Source organism: Zeus faber, assembly GCF_960531495.2.
Source record: "Zeus faber genome assembly, chromosome: 15".
Classification (NCBI taxonomy): Eukaryota; Metazoa; Chordata; class Actinopteri; order Zeiformes; family Zeidae; genus Zeus; species Zeus faber.
In genome coordinates, this window is record NC_137194.1 from 14,002,318 (window position 1) to 14,024,817 (window position 22,500).

The 22,500-nt window shown below is 45.6% G+C and overlaps 1 protein-coding gene across 1 annotated transcript in view; it reads left to right on the top strand.

Annotated features, from left to right (window-relative positions):
• The window catches only part of cacna2d3a (calcium channel, voltage-dependent, alpha 2/delta subunit 3a), a gene marked incomplete at both ends in the record, with an annotated part of 135,711 nt that overhangs the window by 42,938 nt on the left and 70,273 nt on the right, over positions 1-22,500 (top strand). Inside the window, 3 exons of the mRNA XM_080015221.1 lie at positions 15,087-15,249; positions 20,134-20,265; positions 21,070-21,281. Coding sequence (XP_079871347.1) covers positions 15,087-15,249; positions 20,134-20,265; positions 21,070-21,281 — 507 coding nt within the window. The remainder of the gene's footprint in view (positions 1-15,086; positions 15,250-20,133; positions 20,266-21,069; positions 21,282-22,500) is intronic.

The following is a 22,500-nucleotide window of genomic DNA, read 5'->3' on the forward strand; positions in this document are numbered from 1 at the left end:
GGAATATGGGTGTGTGTGTGTGTGTGTGTGCGTACGTGCGTGCGTGCGTGCGTGCGTGTGTGCGTGTGTGTGGGGGTGTGTGTGTTTGTTCATCTCCCTGCCTGTGCCATACGGGGACACATGAGATGGGGATTTTTAAGCTATTTATTAAAGAGATAGCCTCGCTCGTCTAGTCCCACACATTCACACGCGCTCACACCCGAAAACACATTATCCGCTCTTCTTGCTTCATATCTTCTATATATCGCCTGCAAGCTTACTGCAGGCACAGAAGTGGAATTTAAATGATGCATTCCGTATAGTCGGTGCTCCATTCAATGATATACTCACAATGTCTCTGTATGTGTATAACCAGAAAGTAAAAAAGTAATGATGGGCGATTTAACCCGTGCTCATCGATTGCTCTGATGAGCGACAGGTGCACAGCCACCCCTAATCCCAGGCCTAACTAACTAGACCCAAGACAGGTGGGGCCTGCCTACATCACAGCACCCCCACACCACAGTGCCCTCCACTGCTATTATTCATTAAGGGCCTTCAACCCTTACATGTTTATCTCAATTTATTACACGGTTCTGTGGAATACTCTATTCTGATTGGTCAATCGCAGCAACAGGTGGCCAGTTATTTATGAATAATGACCGTTGTCTGTTGATTATGACCGTTGTCACGGCAACCACTTCTCCCTGCCTGTATTCACACCCCTTGTTTCACACCGCCTACATGCTAAGGCTAACACTAGCTAGTGGCGACATGTTGAGGCGCTACATAGAAATTAATGTGGACCTTTGTAGGGCGACGAGTTTGCCACGTTGATGGAGCGTTAGCTTCCACTTCCTGGGAGCTAGGAAGTGGAAGCTTCTTACTTTCAAACGAAGCATAGTAGTTATAAAATAAATCAATATTCTGTCTCAATCTATTCTTTTATTTGGTAAGTAGCCCTGCAATAAGCGGAATAATGTGCAGCCACATCCTCGGAGGCATAGAAGACCCCGATCACACTGTCCGGGGTTGTTTTGTGATAATGACTGGCTGGCTGCAGGTAAATTTGACCTAGTTTAGGGATGCTCAGCAAGTCACGTCTGCTCTCTGTTATTGGTCCTCCAGACCCACTCGTAGGCTGCTACAAAGTTCTTCTGCGAGGCCCCTCCTCGCAGAGTGGGTGGACAGTTAAGGTGCATGGTGAAGGGTTTTAACCGTGGCAGAGTTAAGCCATCCCAGGCCTTCCCCTTCCAGCTGTTTACCCCAATCTGTTTGCGCGCTGATTACCTGTTGCCATGTCCTCTGGTTGTTCCTCCTCCACCCGCCACCCACCACTCTGGGATAGATTGCTCTCCCCTTTCAAGGGATGAAGGAGGAGAGAGAGTGCGGAGGTGTGGAGGCGATGGGGGGAAAATAGCGGAGGCAAAGTGTGGAGGAGAGTTAAAAGTGAACGCCGGGGGCGGGTGGGTTCCGTTTCACAGTTACACCCCCACCCCCTGCACCCCACCTCTTTCTTTCGCAATTCTCTCTCAGTCATTCTCTCCCTCTCTCTCTCTCTATCTCCCCCTCCCTCTCTCTCTTTCTCTCTCTCTCTCTCTCTCTCCATGGCTCGGGGCTGTTGACTGACTGCTGCGCTCACAGAAGACCATCCTTCATTTCAACATGTCTGTGGTTTAATGTGCGCGTACATATGCATTAGGATTTGTGTGTGTGTGCGCGCGTGCGTGCGTGTGTCTCGGCACATGCACATTACCATGTGCACGGGTGTAGGTGGGGTTCCAAGCTCCTCTCTACCCTCTTAATCCCTGGAGCTTATGCATTTCGTCAGACCCCCCACCACTTGGTGAAGCCTGTTGGCCTTCCTTTTGAAAATGTAGAGTTTTGGAAAAAATACTTAGCATTTTCTTTCCTTTATGATTCATCGCTTTCTCTTTCCCTCTATCTGTTGACCATTAAGCGAGTGGGTGCCGATCGTTCTGTGCAGCCACTCTGCATTATGCGTGGCGGTGTGAAAGTGCGGGCTGTTTGTGATCAGGGAATGCATTAGCGCAATTCGGGGAGAAAAGCCTTCACAGTGCGCGGTGGAGTGTCATGGGCGTCACACACTCACACGGCGACACGTTGACACATGCACGCTCAAAGAGCAACGCGCATCCTACACAGGTGATCACACATATTGGCAGAAACAGAAATGCACATGCACACAAGATAAGCAGCGCAACAGCATCATCAGATAAAAGACACACACACACACACACACACACACACACACACACACGCACGCACGCACGCACGCACGCACGCACACACAGACACACAGAGCTCATGATTGCAGTTATAATTAAACTGAAAACCCATATGCTGTGAATATAAATATGCCAAATGGAGCACTATTGTTAACTAGCTACCAGTTGGTTCTGCTATAATAATTTAATTGAATAAATGACAAAAATCTGATTTTATTATATTTAGGCTATGAGTGGACTTGGAATCCACACTTGGCACGCCACTGCCTTCGCAGGGTCGGATTTGTTTATTTTCTTTGCCGTAGAACAACACTAAACACAAGTTTTTGCAAAGGTCTCATCTTGCAGGTTAACATATGTAGGTTTGAGAGATTTCAGTGGACCCCAAACTGAAATATTGACCTTTGCACCTTGACCAGAGCTCTATATCTCAGTAATTAAAAGAGCTAACAAAATAAGGTAAACTGTCTGGACATAGTAGTTTTGGAGGGGTGGTAGTGTCAGTAGGGGGCACCACTTAAAATGGCCCAACATATAATTCAGGTATATTCCCCGACCAAATGTACCCCTATTAACACATGCATGTCCTTTTATTCACCCATACCTTCTTTTCCTTTTCTAAGGTTTAGAATAATATAACTACTTTCCCCATGCATCCCCATTGCATCAAGATGCATAACGAAATGGGGCAGAATGGTAGTTTCTTTGGTTTACATTTCATTTTTTGTAGTACAAAAATAGTGGTTTCAATTTGGTTTTGTCTAGCTCGAAAAAAGTCAGACAGGATACGATTCAAAAGATAATTATTTATTGCGACGGCATGAAAAAGCGTGAGACCGAGTTGGAATTTTCCATATTGTACATATAATCTGTGTATGCAAAAGTCCATCAAACCAAAATAGCTGTATGTGGAAATATACTTGCGTGAGCTCATGTACACGCTTGTGTAGTTTTTCTTGCACAACTAACTGCATGTCCTGCACGTAAGATTGTATAGCTGGTCTCCATATCTGTAATTTAGCCTGAAAACTGAATAGTTGTCGCTTTGTATCAAGCACAGGAACCACTCAGAACATAAAGCTGTGTGTGAGGAACTATTCTATACGGATTAACCTATAATTATCTATAGCTCAGTAGGAAAAATAGCCCAGGGGTTGGAAATGTTTTATCCTTAAGCAGGGAGAAAAAAAAGAGACCAATGCTGAGTCTCAAGTAGCTACAATCTCGTACGTTTAATCAAGTAAATCTGTAAGCGTTTTGATTGTGTCCAAAGCTCTAGTATGCTTCAAATAGTATGCGGAAGGCACCAGGAGGTGAAATATCTTAGTATGCAAACGCTATAAGTTATGCTTGCAGAAATATCCCACAATGCATTGCGATAACACTACTTTTTTATGACAATAACCAACCATGGCAGAGGGCGGGTCATGTCTGACAACATGGTATGTCCGAAAAGCCATCTTTTCTTTTTTTTTTACAAGGCTTAATGAATGAGAATGTACTATGTAGCATGTAGTACGCCATTTTGGAAGTAGGCAAGATTTATCTTTTATTCCAAAAAGTGAAGCTCAACAAAATCACAGTGAGAAATGGAAAGAGGCACCAAAAAAAGGACGGACGACAGAATGCTCTCGAGGATGACATTTTAGAGGAGAAAACCAACTCCATTACAACAATCTTTGTGCAGGCAGAGAGAGAGAGAGAGAGAGAGAGAGAGGGAGGGAGAGAGAGAGAGAGGGAGGGAGAGAGAGAGAGAGAGAGGGAGGGAGAGAGAGAGAGAGAGAGAGAGAGAGAGAGAGAGAGAGAGAGCTGGTACCAGCTAAACAATGGCATTGTGTGGCATATGCAAAGAGAGCGGCAGGTGATGATACAGCAGGTGAACAATGGGCAGAGGGAACCTGGCTGAGAGCTAGGAAAGACGTCAACATTTTGGGGGTAAAGTGTAAGGAAAGACTGAGGATAATGGCAGGAAAGGGAACGCTGAAGACAATCAGTGAGTGTGTGTGTGTGTGTGTGTGTGTGTGTGTGTGTGTGTGTGTGTGTGTGTGTGTGTGTGTGTGGGCATGTCACATTCTAGGATATGATTCTTTTTTCGTGTCTAGGGTTCTACTTAAGAGTGCAGAGACACACCAATGTGAGTCTGGATCCAGTGATGACCGCTTTGATATTTTCAACCCTTGTGTTTGATTTTGAGTGCTTGGGTTTGTGTGTGTGTGTATGTATGTGTGTGTGTGTGTGTGTGTGTGTGTGTGTGTGTGTGTGTGTGTGTGTGTGTGTGTGTGTGTGTGCGTGTGTCTGTGTGTCTGTGTGTGTGTGTGTGTGTGCGTCAAATTGTGTTACTTGGCCCGCTAAATTCCTAGCAGAAGAATAAACCTTGTCTTCATTCGCCAACGGGGTCAAATTGCAGCTCCTCGCTGCTGCTTGGAGGAAAAGCTTATATTTGTTCTCTTTTGTGGGGAACACGTATTTTTGGCTGCTATTAGATGGGAATCTGCCCCAACATGGATGAAAATAGCTTCTCATTCCACTATTCTACCACCCTACTCCTCTCATGATGTGATGGGTGTACAGGATTATAATGACACCGTAGGGATTGGTCAGGCAAGTGAACAAATTTGGCTCATCGTATACCAAACTGCTGTGATTTACAAAAGGTACAGAAGGGAATGTAGTGTTTTGCACTCGCAGTTCTCCATCTCTGTTGTGTCTGCATCATTGTTGATCAGGTGTGCGTGTGTATGTGTGTGTGTGTGTGTGTGTGTGTGTGTGTGTGTGTGTGTGTGTGTGTGTGTGTGTGTGTGTGTGTGTGTGTGTGCGTGCGTGCGTGTGTGTACATGTGTGTTTGCGTATTGATTTTGTGGGCTTTGCTGAGAAACGCAGAGCAGGATGAAAAGAATATGGAGGGGAATAGGAGAGGATGGAGGGCAGGGAAATGAGAGTTGGAGAGCTTGTTAGGGTGATAATCAACTTTAATTAAGCCCGTCTCTGGGCACCATCTTCCTCATGGGGGCCAGGGGTGGTGGAGTTTGAAGGCACAGTGGCTCCCTGTGATGAGAGATTGAGGGAGGGGGAGAGAGAGAGAAAGACAGAGAGATAGAGAAAGAGAGAGACAGAGAGACAGAGAGAGAGAGAGAGTTCAGAGCAGGGGTATGGATATGGATAGGGCAGGTAGATGAAACGTGAGTCTCCCACCGTTTTGAAGGTCACCGCTAGCTGCAACCTCCAGCAGCCTCTCCAGATTGAACACCACATGGCATCTGCTTATATTATATTATTATCACTGGCTCTTTTTTTTTTTTTTTTTTTTGGCTTAACCACAAATTAACTGGCTTCGTCGTGATGTACAGAAGTTCTAATTGTGCCGATGCAGACCCTGTCCAACATTGCTTCCTTATTGAAGTGGCACTGATTCACATGTTGTCCTGAGCAGATTTTAACACTCATTAAATGCGGTCCAATGGGGCTCTCTTTTAAGCCTTGTGTCTACCTTTCGAAAACAGGTAGCTCACAATATTATGTCAGACAGTCCTAATGTATGACACTGCAAAAAATATTTTTGCAATATGTGCATATAATATATCACGTTTCAGGGTTTTATTGATTCCTTTACCTTTCCACTAATAACCTCTTTTGGCTACATCCACGATCTCAAAGGCTACATCCAAGACTAGAAATAGGAAGTTGCACTGTGCAACTTCCTACTAAAAACCTACTGTAGCCAACATTATTCTTTGGATGCACTGGGGCAATACAAAAATGGGGTGGTTTGTGCAGCCACACCTGACCTGGACCTAGGTAACTAGGATCAGAGTGGCTCCATACCTCTTGCTCGTTGGTTGGTCTAATGAGCAACAGGTAAAAGCTCCATCCCCACACACACTCAGGAGAGGAGCCTGTGTCATGACACATGTCCATCTGCTCCTGGGCAATTTCCAACTGGCCCACTCTCTTCAATAATCTGGTGTCTACAACCCCGTCTTCTGTGTCTCTGTGCCATAGGTCCCTGAACACATCACTTGGGTGGTGTGTGGTCGGCGAAACTGCCACAGAGATTTAATGGTGTTTTCAGGCTTAAACGTTTGCCCCACTGGACTACATTTAAGCACAGTGAGAAGCTTCAGCAGAGCGGTAAATTTCTCAATGGTAAAGTGTTTGGCAATTTTGCAAACAAACTTTTTAATAAGGGTTGGGTTGAAAAATAGCCAACCTACCCTTCGAGGAGGTACGATTGTTACTCACATATTTTAGGACAGATTACTGGAACACTGTAATTATACATGGTATTTCACATCAAGTAGAATTACTTTTTGCCTCTTTCACTATGGCCGTAGTGTTATTTGTGAGAACACACGGCAGGCCTTGCGTTAGGGGTGGGCCAGACCCGGCTGTGCTTGCTCATATGAACTCCTTGCGCACTGGCGGCTGGTCCAGTTAAAAGGTTATTAACAATTATATTTTTAATAACATATTAATAGCAAAGAACAAAATCACTCCTGCTGCAAGATTCAATTTAAGATTTAATTAAATTGTTTTTATTTGTGATTGATGTCATTTTAGACCTATCACAGCGTCGCAGCAGTTGAGTTGAGATTGCGGCCAAGTTAAATTGCCTGTGAACTGTCTGCTGAGAACAGCCTCATGGAAGTGAAATGTGACAATTCTTCATTGTGTAAACAAACAAAATTCATTAAAGCAAGTCATTTGGCATTTTTTCAGAAAGCGATCTTAGGACGTCAAATCAGTGGCAAAATCTGCGAGTGCAAATGAGATCCTCGCGCGTGGATGTAGTGGAGCCACGTGCCCAGAATATCTCTGCTCACGCGAGTAATATTGTCACGGTGTAAACAATGGACGAATGATGAAAGATTAATTTGCCTCAGAGTAGATTCATTTCATTATAATTATTATTTGGAATGTTTGTTTAAATTCTAGTGAACCGTGCCATACATGGCAACTTAGCCCTCCATCCACGGCAGCCCTATAATCTACAAAAAGATTTCCCCCCTTGCCATTTTTAACTGCCCCCTCAGTCACTTCATCCTGGCGCTGGGCTTGACACACGTCAGGGAGAATTACAGGTTACATCGTTGAGTTTGTCTCTTACATATGCCAGAGATTCATAATGATAATTGTAATAAAAAAACATTTATTGCCATGTCACTTGATATTGATATTGGGGTTGGTGGAGGAAATAAACCTGCCTCGGAGATAGCATTTATCTTGATCGGTTGGTGTTCACTGATCACTTCCTCTGGTACAATTTATGGGTAAAGAGATTCTCTTTTTCCCTATTCTGGGTTAATACTCCAGTTCCATGTGTTTCAATGCAGTCAACATGTAAGATAAGATAAGACAAGATGCACAGTGATATCGTCCACCGCCTACTTGCTGTATGGACGGTTTGACATTAAAATGGCTGACTCACTTCCATTAGATCAACACTTCCTTTCATTATCTCTTTTCTACTTCGCTCTTGTCCATCTTTATCTAACCCTGACCTTTACATTCTGTTCCTCTCCTCTCTTCCCTTCACCTCTCTTGCTTGGCTTATCCTTGCGCTTTGATTAAAGTTTCTAGAAAGTCTTTAGTGGAAAGAGGCTTTATATCGTAAAGGAGTAGGAGTTAAAAGCTTCAATAGTAGGAGGGACTTATTTTCTCAACATCGATGGCTCCTTTGTTGGCGATCTTTCAAAGGAGAAAGTTGGCACAACTCTCCTTAGGACAACAACTTATTCTGTTTCAGCCGCACCAAATCTACACTCAGACGGGAGTCATCGTTCCCGTTAATAAAGACGGATATTTTAAGAACATTATAGAATGTATTCCAAAGTAAAACGTGATCGTGGCGCCGCCCCTTGCGGCGGCCTGCGCGGGCGCTCCGTGTGGACTGACCAATGTCCGCCAAAAATGCATTGGCGGTGATCTCCTACGGCCGCGATTTCCCTGAAAGAACAACTTTGGCACTTTTTATCTGCGGATCCAGAGTGGCCGCCGGAGATTTTGCTTGCCAACACTCTCAACAACAACAGTAACAACAACAACGATGCAGCCACTGTTCCACGGTTGGGACCACGGAGGAAGCACCGTGGTAAACAAGGCCGCATTTGGGTCAGAATGAGGACGCAACCTTACCGTCCACCTCTGCAAAGCATCCTTCTTGCCAATGTTTAGTCCCTGGAGAACAAGATTGATCTTCCAACAAGGATTGCATTGCAACGGGATACGAGAAACAGTTGCGTCCTCTGCCTGACGGAGACATGGTTGAACCCGCTGGTGCCGGGCCACGCCATACGTCCAGCCGAGTCCTTCTCCGTGTTCCGCACCCACAGGTCCGAGGAGTCCGGGAAATCCAAGGGCGGAGGCGTCTGCCTCATGACAAACAGTCGCTAGTGTAACCCCAACAACATTAAGACTCTCTCCCGCCCCTGCTCGTCAAACCTGGAACAGCTGACCATCTCATGCCGTCCATTCTACCTCCCCCGGGAATTCAGCACGGTCATCATCACAGTGGTTTATATTCCACAGCAAGCAGACACCGACACAGCACTATCAGACCTATTTGATGTGTTGTGCGGACTTCAGAATGAACATCCCGACGAGGCTGTGGTGGTGGCTGGGTACTTTAACAAGGCGAACCTTAAAGTTCTGCCTAATTTCTATCAACACATCACGTGTGCCACCAGGGGAGATAGAACTTTGGACCACTGTTATACACCTTACAAGAATGGATACAAGACCGTCTCGCTCCCTGCTTTTGGGAAATCAGATCACACCGTGATTTCGCTGGTTCCCGTTTACAAGCCGTGCATCATGCGTGAACCGGTGGTGACGAGGGACGTCAAGCGGTGGTGGGACCAATCGGAGGCCGCGCTTCAGGACACTCTTACTGATGTAGACTGGGACATGTTCCAGTGATGTGAGCGAGTTTACGGAAATAGCTGTGAGCTTCATAGCTACGTTAGCGGACAGTATCGTTCCCACGGTTAAAGTTTGGATATTCCCGAACCAGAAACCGTGGGTCGATAAATCCATCCGTGGCGCCCTGAATGCTGGCACGGCCGCTTACAACAAAGGTCTTGTATCCGGAAATATGGAAAATTACAAAGCAGCGTCGTAAAATCTGCGGAGGGCGGTGAAGGACGCCAAACGGACGTACAGAGACACAGTGGAGCTAGAGCTGGAGCAACGGGACACCAGACGCTTGTGGCAGGGGCTGCGGACTATTACTAACTACAAGAGCAGCCCCTCCCCAGCCACGAGTGTAGACGCCTCCCTAGCCAACAAACTGAACTCCTTTTATGCACAGTTTGAGTCTGGCAACAGCACCACTAGCTCGCCAGCTAATTGGAGTTACACCGCTGGGGATGAGCACGCACTCTTAGTGTCTGTCCAAGTCTCTTATGCTGGCCTACAGAGTGATTGTTGGGAATGCTCCCGCCTACTTAAATGCTCTTGTAAGAGCACATGTTGCCCCCCGGATGCTGCGCTCGTCAAATGAGCGTCGCCTGGCTCTGCCGGCCATACAGCCACGGCAATCCAGGCTATTCTCATTTGTAGTTCCACGTTGGTGGAACGAGCTGCCAAAAATGACCAGAGCGGGGACCTCCCTCTCTGTCTTTAAGAAGCACCTGAAGACCCAGCTCTTCAGTGAGTACCTCCTGTCCTAATCTACAATTACTTTGCACCACCTTGCAGTATTTATTGTTACACCAATGTTGTTGTTACACTAATCTCTGTTGCAATGTAGCTGAATGTTATTCTCCCTTGTAAGTCGCTTTGGATAAAAGCGTCTGCCAAATAACTAAATGTAAATGTAATGTAAATGTCTGAGCATGACGTCAGGAGGCTCTGAGGTGTGTGAACACAAGGAAAGCTGCGGGCCCAGATGGCATATCAGGACGAGTACTGAAGACCTGTGCTAACCAGCTAGCCTGGTGCTCACTACGATATTCAACGCCTCCCTGGCTGAATCAGTGGTCCTGTCCTGCTTCAAGAGGTCCACCGATCGTATCTCCTGCCTGCCTGAATGACTAGCATCCGGTGGCCCTCACCTTGGTGATTTTGATGTGTTTCGATGTGTTCCTCCCCCGCACCTTGGACCCTACTGCAGTTCGTGTACCGGAAGAACAGATCCACGGATGGCGCGGTCTCCCAGGTACTGCACACCACGCTCACGCACCTTGATGGCCGGAAGGGGGCCTATGTGAGATTGCAGTTCATCGATTATAGTTCAGCTTTCAACACCATAGCCCCCACCAGACTGGCTGTCAAGCTGCAGGAGCTAGACTGAACACTCCACTGTTTGCCTGGATCCTGGACTTCCTCTCCCCTTGGCCCCAGGTAGTTAGGGTGGGGAGGCACAGGTCTAGCCCAAGTCCCTCACTCTGAACACAGGATCCCCCCAGGGCTGCGTCCTCAGCCCCCTACTGTACTCCCTGTACACACATGACTGTGTGGCCAGGTCTAGCCCCAACAGCATCATAAAGTTTGCTGACGACACCGTCGTGGTGGGCCTGATCAGCGACGCCGATGAGAAAGACTACCGCGAGGAGGTGGCTGACCTGTCACTGTGGAGCCAGGGCAACAGCCTCCTCCTGAATGTCAGCAATACTAAGGAGCTGATTGTGGACTTTAGGAAAGGATTACAACCGAGGACGCATGCGCCGTTGGTGATTAATGGGACCTTTGTAGACAGGGTGAGCAGCTTCAAGTACCTGGGAGTCCACATCACGGAGGACTTAACATGGACTATACACACAGACACTCTGGTGAGAAAGGCGAGGCAGCGTCTTTACCACCTCAGGCAGCTGAAGAAATTCCGGGTCTCGGTAAGGATCCTCAAGTCCTTCTACTCTGGAGCAGTGGAGAACATCCTGACAGGCAACATCACTGCCTGGTTTCGGAACTGTACTGTTCAGGACAGGCAGGCCCTGCAGAGGGTGGTGCGTTTAGCTGAACGTAGCACTGGAACTACCCTCCCCTCCCTGCAGGACTTATACACCAGGAGGTGTAGTAGCAGAACCCGCAGGTTCAGGAAGGACCCTCACCACCCCAACAACGGACTGTCCAGCTGCTGCGGTGGGGCAAGCGCCTCCGCAGTCACACAGCGAGGACAGAGAGACTGAGATGGAGTTTCTTCCCGCAAGCCATAAGAACTGTCAACGCTGAACTCACCAGGGGTCCTCACTACTGAGGTGCTGCATACTGTATCACTGTTCTGGGTTACTGCATACTGTGCTGTATTGCTATTCTGTTTGGTGTTACTGTATTGCTGTGCTGTACTGTTGTAAACTGTATATCTCCACACACACTACCTCACTTTATTCACATGCCACATTAATGCACATATCTGTATATACATAATAGCCTATCCCATATACATTAGTCTATTCCCTTTATTTCTATCTTGTACCACCACTCTGCATTACCTTTGAGTTATTTTATTTTATTTTATTCTATATTATTCTATTTTCTTACTGCATTACGTTTTAGGAAGCAGTTAGTTTCAGTTAGTTTGTAAAGGAGAAATTAGGTAGCTATTGTGTTCAGTCTAGATCATATTGTGCATAATCACTGGGTGCGTTGCATTGACATTTCACTGCATATACTGTACGTATGGAAGTATGTATATGTATGTGACGAATAAACCTCTTGAATCTTGAATCTTGAATTGTCATATATGTAAATGCACAATTTCCAGTTAAACAAGGTCCAACTGAGAGGTTGTGTTATGTATCTTATTATATTGTGATTTTCTCTCATATTGATGAGATAACAAACTTATAAACTTTCTGTTTTTTCCAACTGATTTCTCACCTCCGCCAGCATACGTCTGTGGTGTGGGGGTGGTGTGTTTTAAGCAGCCAAACCTGTCTTGGGTCTAGGCAATTGGGCCCTGGATCAGGGTGGCTTTTTGGGTGGCCTATTGTTCGTTAGAGTAATCAATGAGCAACAGGGGAAACCCCCATCCTCACACACACACACACACACACACACACACACAGGAAAGGAGCCCTTGTCATGACATGTTTGCCATCTGCTCCGGGCTTGTTCCACCTTGCCCACTCTCTGCAATGAAACTGGTTCTTTTTAACCCCATTGGCTGCGACTTGGGTGGCGTGTTGCAGGTGAAACTGCCACCGCGCCTTTCAGAGAGAAACATGTCTTGTCTCCGACCTTTTACTAAACAACTCAGTGCCGTTGAACTCTGTGAAGGACAAAGAAAAAGAGAAAACTGTGATTCAGGAACATACAATTTTTTCTTACCTCGTGAGGGACAGCAGAGTGTTAGGCTAAGGGAAGAGAAAGTGATAGGGAAAGAAGGATGAAGCGCAGCCACTCCTTCACCTTGAAATGGCAGCGCTCCCCTTGATAGAGGGTTAATAAGACTAACCAGGCTTGATTAATTACACTGATAGGAGCTGTGTTCGCAAGCCTAATTGATGGCTTTATCGGTGTTTTGCACCGGGCTGAGGAGCTGATGGTGCTGCTCACAGGGATCTGGAGGGATTTCACAAACCTGGATGAAGGTTACTGGTGGTAGGAGAAGGTGGCGAGGAGGGGGCTCAGTTTGACAAAATATAGCTGTCGAAAGGCTTGAATAGGAAGAGGAAGCCGTTGAGAGGTCTGAAGGCTTTGAGAGACAATGGTTTATGTTTTAGAGAGTCCAATAGTGCCAAGATGGACATGGACTGTGAACGTCTAGAAAGGTTTCCGTCCTCCACTCATTGATAGCACAGATGTCGAGAATGGCTATGACACTCTCAGGGAAGGGCCAGTTCATCCTCTCCACTCTCCACGGTCATTATAAGATAAATCAATATGGCCTTAGGATTGAATAGTAGTCAATTACACTCGTGCGGTTGTAATTTTGAAAAAAAAATATTGGCACTGGCATCACAACATGCCTCAGTGTTTGTCTCTCGAAGCACAAGTCTCTGCTGGTAATAAATATTTAATAGTTGATGCCACACCGGTTCAGCTGCTACAGAGCACTCTGAGCACCGTCAGAACTTGTATTTTCTGAATACCTGAGACAAGTGATTTAATTATATGGAAGGACCTTTTTTTAGCCCCATATGCCGTCACCTTTAAAAAATTATGGTTACAACAATATTCACATTTTCTGGCTCAATGACTCAAACGTCTGGGCTTATTAAATTGAAAGCTTGCAAATACAGGCCTACGTACAGTAGTGTGTGTACTATTAAATGTCTGAATAATTAATCTGGCTTGACCGCTGTCTCTTTGCTTTTTGTTGTTTCCCCACTGGCCATCCTTTGTTGGCTGTAGCACCAGTGAGCGCTGCGCCTTCCATTGCAGAGTCACAGGACCTTAGGGAACTATGCACTCTATATTTATCTAGCTCTATGATTTATTAATAGTCTCCCCAGTATGCGCAGTACTAAAAATACAGGGGAGGTAGGGCAACACACACAGCAGCAGCAGGCTGGACGGACAGGGCGAATATCCGTCAACTCAGCAGCTTTTCCCCGCAACAACATGCACCTCTGGGATGATCCAGGGATTCAGGTTACCTCGGCAAGCCAACTACATTCTGACTCAGCAGTTTGGAGATTTAGTCGTCATGATGCACCAATAACATGATTCAGCGATTGGGGTGCATTGGGATCGACTTGCGTGAATATTGATCAAATCACTGAACTCCTGATTTTGGAGAAAGTGCAAGAACATATTTTGGCGTTGACCCAGTCATAAAGTTGTCTCCTCTTCGATTTTTTGTTATAGGTGTCTGAGGTCTCCAAAACATGATTTTTAAGCTTTTTGCTGAAAATACAACTCAGATTATGCATTACAGCCATTGTGTAATGCCATTACACAACCATTGTGTTCAGGACGCTCTGTATAAGTGGGAGGAGCCACCCTCCCAAGGCCACGAGTTCTGTGGGGTTTGAGCACAGGTCCCATTTTCTGTGAGCCGATAGGGTTTGAGCTTTACTACGGGTTCCGTTGATTTTAGTCTGTAAACTTTCACTGATTTCACTTGATCAGTCCATCAAATATCTGTTTCTGAACTAATTTGAGGCGAGGGCCTCATTTAAAAGTTTATTCCTTTCACCGCAGTGTTCGGAGCAGCATGAAGCTTGGGATACGCCGGGGCTTGGGGCTTTTTTGTTTCATTCAATTACAGAAACGTCTCAAAATAAAATAATAATCAATAAAATAAATACATCTACGGTTTTGTTTGAGGAAACACAGAGTGGATTGAGCACCGCGGCCTCCAGTACAGTCAACCTACCGTGGACACACACAAACACTCACAGAAAGAAACACACAGCAGAATTATTTTTTAAATACGTACATTTCCATCGTTTGCAGTTTTGTCACGGAGAGTTGCTATTAATTCCTCTTTCTTTTAAAAGATATGCGCTGGTCTCTGCAGCCAGCAGCCAGCTTCCCTATGTTTCTTGCTTTGATGCGAACGGGTCCGGTCGCACTCCAGCGGTGGGTGGAGTTGCTCAGATGGAGGGCGGCTCTATTTAGAATAATACCCTTCGTGACGTGTGGGAGGGCAGCAAAGCCCAACGCCTTGTTTCGCCACATGTTTTCTGAGACAGACAGCTCACAATAAACTGACTTGAGTTATTTCTGAGCATAGTCTTATTTCACAGTTTGTGTGATAGTACGCCCGTCAGTGACCAACATGTACGCGCGCAAGCGCTGAAAACGTGAGCTTTGCACTATAGGTCTCCTTTAGAGTGCTTTATGTGAGAATGACCGGCGCACCGTAATGGTCTTCCTAATTGAACCCGTGCTCAGAGCTTCATTTTGTGCCCGGGCTGCGTCTTATATCTTCTTTTCCTGACTTGCTGTCTCTTCCCCGTTTTCTCGTTACAGTACGAGTACTTCAACGCCGTGTTGATCAACGAGGTCAACGAGGAAGGGAACAGCGTGGAACTGGGCGGAGAATTCATCCTGCAGCCCAACGACCACTTCAACAACCTGTCGGTCAATCTGAGCCTCAGTGTGGTCCAAGTGCCTACCAACATGTACAACAAAGGTGACGCCGGCGCCAGACTCTCAGCGCACGCATGGCATGGAATAGATTTAGAATCAGAATCAGAATCAGAATAGTCTTCATTGCCAAGTAAGTTTACACGAACAAGGAATTTGTCTTTGTGTTGTAAAAACAATAAGTACAATATTAGTGAAATATATAAGCATATGTACAGTATAAAGTGTAACAGTACGTGCAATGTTCACCGATAAAGTCCAGGGAATGAGGAACGTGTGTTAATGTAACGCATTGACATACTCATTTAGTTTAAGCCATAGTATTGGAATATTATTGGAATCCCACAGTAATGGTCCTCATTGGGAGGGACATAAACGTTCAATTGGTGAATATACATCAAACCTAAGTCAATGTTGAGCACGGGGTGTGATCCCTGAACGGAATATCAATCCATTCTTTCCCACATTGCCACTTTTGAACCGTAGCCCGCATGTGCTTCAACTGATCTCTGGTGAAGAGTTTTGGTGCGTACGGGGTGTCGAAAATCGCCATTGAACCGCGGTGCGTGCATACACGGGAGGATCCGAGTTCATTAACAGCAACTCGCTTGACTGCAGATCATCCTCGCCGCGCCGAGACTTCATTAGCAGCTTAATAATCAGTAGATTCTGCTAATTTACCGTCATTTGAAGTCAAACCCATGAAGTCAGATCCCCGCACGCGCTCGGAGCAAGGGGCGAACGTCATGTCGGCTTAAGCGAGCGACCAGAAGCATAGAAATGATTTGCTGGGAGAGAGAGAGAGGGAGAGAGAGAGAGAGAGAGAGAGAGAGAGAGGGGGGAGTGATTGAGAAAGTAGGTTAAATCACACTGATGGAAGGTCTGAGTGAAAGATTAATTACACTAGAGAGAGAGAGAGAGAGAGAGAGAGAGAGAAAATATACCACAAAGGAACTGTACGTGCAAGAAGAGGAGGGGGGGGGGGGACAGTTTTCTAGTCCATTCACAGGGAGAGAGACAGTTGATGAGAGAGCAGGGTACAAGTATTCGCTCCACCTGCAGGTCGCCCATTAGACACCAGTTTAGGGTCTTTAAGCTCTGTTACTGTCCATCTGAAAGCTAACTGGTTATCACAGGCAGGGATTGCCTGAAAGTAGTTTGTGCCAGGTGGAATTTACTTGTTTTTGTAATTAATATGGAACAATATATTCCAGAGATGACAAAAATGATGAAACCGGGCTCTGCCATCAACTCTACTCCTTTCTTCATGAAGTGTGTCTCCCCCATTTCCATGGGGTTTCCTCTGGGCGCTCCGGTTTTCTCCCAAATAGCAACGACACGAAGGTTTAGACTGAGGTAAAACCAGAAAATTGCTTGTGGGTGTGAATTATACGAGGTTGACCCCGCAGTGGCCCAGCATTCATTCAGGGTGTCTCACCGCCTTATGCCTGCAGGTGCAATAAGCCTCAGCACCCCAGTGGCGCCACCCCAAACAAGAGTGAGTGGGTAAAGAAACTTCATGGATTGATGTATTGTAGTTTGAATCGCCTGTGATTTCGCTGAAAACAACACTTGAACGCACAAGCCCTCAGAGCCTTGATTTTGAGCCAGGACCGATTTCTTACTTTTGTGTTGGACAGCTGGCTGAGACTTGGCCGTTCAGAGATGGTTGTGATGGCAGCCGTGATGAATGGGAGGTTAAGTCCATAATAGCAGGGTGCTGCTTGCCTTTGGAGATGAATTGCAGGTGGAATCTGTGCAGCCGAGCATCTATCTTCCTGCCTCGCGCTGCAACCTGAACACAACAAACACCTTCTAACACACTCAGCGCAGCGCAGATGGACAGCGATTTCATTCCCATAATATCGACATGTGCGTGCGTATGTGTACGGAATTAAATGTACAACCAATGTCGGTGATATATACGCTCAACTGTAGCAGTAGCATACATCAGAGAGGCTTCAGCCCCGAAAATTTTATGAATAGCCCCCGATATAAAATATCCACCCATCAAATTTTTACAAAAATAAGAGTAATAAAAAAAAAAGGCCCCGCATCTTTTCATCTGTCATTCCAATGGTGCATTTAAGCCCTCGAAAATAATATGATATCGTTGACCAAACGCGCAAATCGGGAGTTCTGCTGCGCGTCCCCCTGTCCCGGAGAGGGAGCTGGGAGCCCCCCTCGCCAACCGAGTGCCTAGTGGCATGGTCTGCTTGGGCTAGGCCCCTAATGTCTTTGAATCCTCTGGCCCTGGCATATTGTTATAATTAGCATATAAATTGTGTAAATAAAATAAAATCCTACTAAAATGCTAAAAAAATAGCATATAACAACTTTTTTTTTATTTTGTGATTTTTGACAGAAGTAAGGTCTCATCACGAATAAAAACACGGGACAGAATGTTCAACACGGTCCCCCCTGGGAAATTAGATTTAAATGTATATCAGCCTTATATGAGTAAAAATGTCTCATATCCAAAATCCAATATCACTGCATTCAACAATAGACAATTAATTCCATTTTTATAATTATAGAACCCAGAATCACGATTGTGGCGCCGCCCTTTGCGGCTGCCTGCACAAGCGCCTCGTGTCAATTACGCACATTTTAGTATTTTTTGTATTTCTAGAGCTTATAGAGCTTATTGTGTGTAATCACCGGGTGTCATGATATTTCACTGCACATATGTATGACCGTATGTACATGTATGTGACAAATAACCTCTTGAATCTTCAATCTTGATATCACGGTAAACACATTCATACGTGCACACACGCACATACACACCGATTCTTAAACAAGTCACTATAATAAAAGTACGATTAATGAGCAACACACAGACACACACATTTCCTCCAAAGTTCTCATAATTTTTCCTCTGATTAACATTCTGTCCTAATCATCATCAGTGAGGTAATATGAAGTTGAATTCATGCCCAGATCTCTATGATTGGCACAGTTTGTGTCAGTTTGCCTGATCTACACAATTTCGAATTTATAATCTAAGCACACACACAGACACACACACACACGCACACACACACATACACACGCAACACACACACACATACACACGCACACACACATGCCCACACACACACACATGTACGTTCCTTTTCGAGAACCACGGGAGCTCCTTTGATCGGATTAAATTAAGTAGTGCATGAGTGGAGATGAATTCAAATGGCAGTTTAGAGGAAGAGAAGAATCCATCCGCTTCCCTCTCAATGAAATGGGTTCAGATCATAATGGACTTTCCAACCACAGCACCAGGAAGGACTGGATTGTTGTGTAAATGGAACTCTTCACCATATCCAACCCATTCCCCTATTTCCCTTTTGAATGGCTAGGGGAGGGTTTGGAATATATATACAGTATATAGTATATATATATATATAGCTTCCAGAAGAATCAAATTCAATAATGGCTTATTCAAATGACTGTTGATCATTGTTACTGGCGGAACAATGTCGCTAATTCTCTTTCTCTCTCCCTCTCTCGCTCCTCTCTTTCTCTCTTACTTTTTTTGGCTTTCATCCTCTCCTTTCCTATTCTGTTTTTTTTTTTTTTTTTTTTTTTTTAAACCTGTGCTGTCAGCATGCTGGCCATACAACACACAGTATTTGTATGTCATTGCATCTTGGACAGAGTGAGTCTGCAAGTGGAGTTCAACTTCTCAACCTGCAATGCCACTCTTTATTCATTGTTTAATCATCAAGAACTGCTGCAATAACTCTGTCCTGTGGACGACCTGTGGGATGACAAGAGCACAGTTTTTTGTTGTACCAACCTCCACCAATCCCCCTCTTTGGTGAAGTATTTTACCATGGTTGGGTCTATAAACAACTCATCACTACTCCAAGAGGGGAAGAATCACCAGGGGTGTTTCATGTTTATATTTCACATTGATGGACCAATATCACCACGAGTGTTGAAAATCTCTATGCTAATCCTTATATTGAAATCAATAAATAAAGAATCTCCTTCATATTGGCAACTGTTCTTATCCATTACTTTTACTCAACTGTAGATTGTAGGGCCATTAGAGCCTTACAATGAACATGGAATCATTTTTTTCCCATTAGATGCATCTAAAATGCATTGTATGTGCAAAAAAAAGAAACAAATAAAGTCCATTTGATATCCGACAAAATTGAGATAATGCTCGGTATCAGATTTTTGTGTTGGGGGATATCGAAACCGCTGTGATAGGATGTCCAGACTATTTGAACTGTAGTAGTCCCAGAATGTTCACAATGTCCTTTTCACTGTGAATTCAATTGAAGCTTCAGAATTTGAGGGTGGGCGACTAGGCCGGCACCGGCACATTTCTATACCAGTTTGAACAAAAACTGGAAAACTTCCACCATCCATCCACCCACACATCCAGACTTCTGCTACAGTCATACTGCAACGGACACGCACGCACGCGCTCACTCGCGCATGCACACACGCGCACACACACACACACACACACACACACACACACACACACACACACACACACACACACACACACACACACACACACACACACACACACACACACACACACACATTTCTACCTGTGGACCCTCATGCACAATTATGTGTTTTAAACAGAAGCATCCAAGTGCCTCCGCTGCCTGTCCATTCTTCCTTTATCTCCCTAATCCAATCTCTCCCCTCCCATGCCTCTATTTTTCTGTTATGGTTTCATCCTTATCGCTGTGTAATGAATAGTGGCTGATAGCATTTTTCAGGACGTGCATTCAGTCTGCGATACTGTACGGATGGTGGAGCAGACGCCACGTTTTTTGTGTTTGGAATACGCAACGAGATCCCTTCATCTTTTCGAGTCAAACTCTCGCCACTTGAGTGTGTTGCGGCATCGCTCATGGAAACAAAATGAACTTATTTTTCTCTTTTCTCCTCCTACATGTCTTAGACTCAGCGATAGTCAATGGAGTGTACTGGTCTGAGGCCTTGAATAAAGTGTTTGTGGACAACTTTGAGAAAGACCCATCGCTCATATGGCAGTACTTTGGCAGTGCTAAAGGCTTCTTCAGACAGTACCCAGGTAAGTGTGTGTGTGTGTGTGTATGTGTGTGTATGTGTGTGTGTGTGTGTGTGTGTGTGTGTGTGTGTGTGTGTGTGTGTGTGTTTGGAGTGTGTACATACAGTAGGCACCTTAGTTAGTCGCTGAGCGAGTGTGTGTTTGTAATTATCTTGGCGGTAGCTCGGTCCCAAAGGCAGAATGCGGGGCGGGTGGGAGTGTTCAGTCACAGTGATGGACAGTTGTGGACCGGAGGCCAGCGGAGTGAGCAAGAGGGAGCGTAGAGGGGAGCGAGATGGAGGAGAGAGAGAGAGAGAGAGAGAGAGAGAGAGAGAGAGAGAGAGAGAGAGAGGAGAGAGAGAGAGAGGAGCGATCGGGGAAAGCAACAAAGGCGACAATGGAAATCCGGTGAGATTAGAATGCTGGCTGTTAAAAACTCTGGAAAGTAAATGGAAGACCCCTACGAATGGGGGGTGAGGTCAGAAGATAAACATCCACCTTGTCTTATCGTGGGATATTAGTAAAAAGAAAACATACAGTAGATTAGATTATGTTAAGTTATATTAGTTTAGATCAGATAACATTAGATTTGTTTTTGACACCAAAGAAGGTGAGGGTAACGGCTTAATACAGTCGGGCTGACTATTGTAACCATGAAGTACCGAATGAAAGTAGAATAAATTATTAGTACTTATTATAAAATGATATAAATTGATATTTATTTTGAAAAATTCTATTTATATCAATTATTAAATTATTAGTCTCCATGATAGAATTGAATAAAAACAATAATGAGACACACATGAAATAGCTTGACTCTTCTCCAAGGTATCAAATGGAGGCCCGACGAGCACGGAGTCATCGCCTTCGACTGCCGCAATCGCAAGTGGTACATCCAGGCCGCCACCTCGCCCAAGGACATGGTGATCCTGGTGGACGTCAGCGGCAGCATGAAGGGGCTGAGGCTGACCATCGCCCGGCAGACCGTGTCCTCCATACTGGACACGCTGGGGGACGACGACTTCTTCAACATCATCGCTGTGAGTCCAGGCCTTGTCGCGTGCGTGTGCGTGTGTGTGTGTGTGTGTGGGTGTGTTTGTGTGTGTGTTAGCGACGCGGGATGCAAGACGGATGATGCGACCGAACCGATCCGCCGAAAAGAGTCGTTCGCTGGTGCCTGGGTGACCGCAGCCGGACACACCAGGCGGTCACTGAGTCCCAAACTAGAAGAACCGTCGACTCCTTCAGTCTGAACTCAGTGAGTGGGCGAGTGAGGGAGCGAGAGAGAGAGAGAGAGAGAGAGAGAGAGAGAGAGAGAGAGAGAGAGAGAGATTGTTCGCCTCGCAAACTCTGTATTGAACGCGGCTGATTTACGCTTTGCGCTCCATCTAAATTCACAATTTTGAGGGAATTAAAGGTCCCTGGCGGTGATTCCATTCACGACTCGGAACCGACCGGCTCTTCCGGCTCCCGTTCGTCGTTAACGTGAACCGGGCCCCAAAAAAAACCCCAACCAAATCGCTAGTTTGTATCTGTGTTTGTATGTGAGGGTGTTTTGTCTGAGAAAATACTGTTTTGTCATTGTGTATACTGCCAGAACACACACGCGCGCACGTACGCACGCACACACACACACACACACACACACACACACACACACACACACACACACACACAACGCGCACACGCAAATGCGTGCGTGCACACACACACACACACACACACACACACTCACACACACAATCCCTCATCCTCTCCTCCTTTGATCAGAGGAAACACTGGAACAAATCAGCTCTCTTCCCTGTCACGCTCACAGCCAATTAGCAGTCAGCTGGATGATGATTTGAATTGCAAAGGAGAGCGTGCTGATTGGAACCCGCCTCGAGCACCTAAACTATTGTTATCGCATCAGTTTGATAAAAACGCTCCATCGTTTGTGTGTGTGCGTGTTTGTGTCTGAGCTTATCTGTGTGTGTCTGTGTGTGCGCGATTGAGGGTGAGATAATGTTATGTAATGTATGTAATGTTATATCTCTGTCTGAAGCTATTTCACATCAAAACATCCCTGGTCTCCCGCCAGTCTCCAATCCACAAAGTGTTCATTATCATTCTATATCCTAATCATATTAGCGCGATGAATGAAAAGGAGGAGGATTTTAAACAATCGGGCGAGAGCCGTCTTTGCACTTCCCTGCCGTGTCTGTCAGAAGTCGAGGGAAGAATAAGTAGAAGAAGAAGAATCGCATGCAGTTTTGAAAA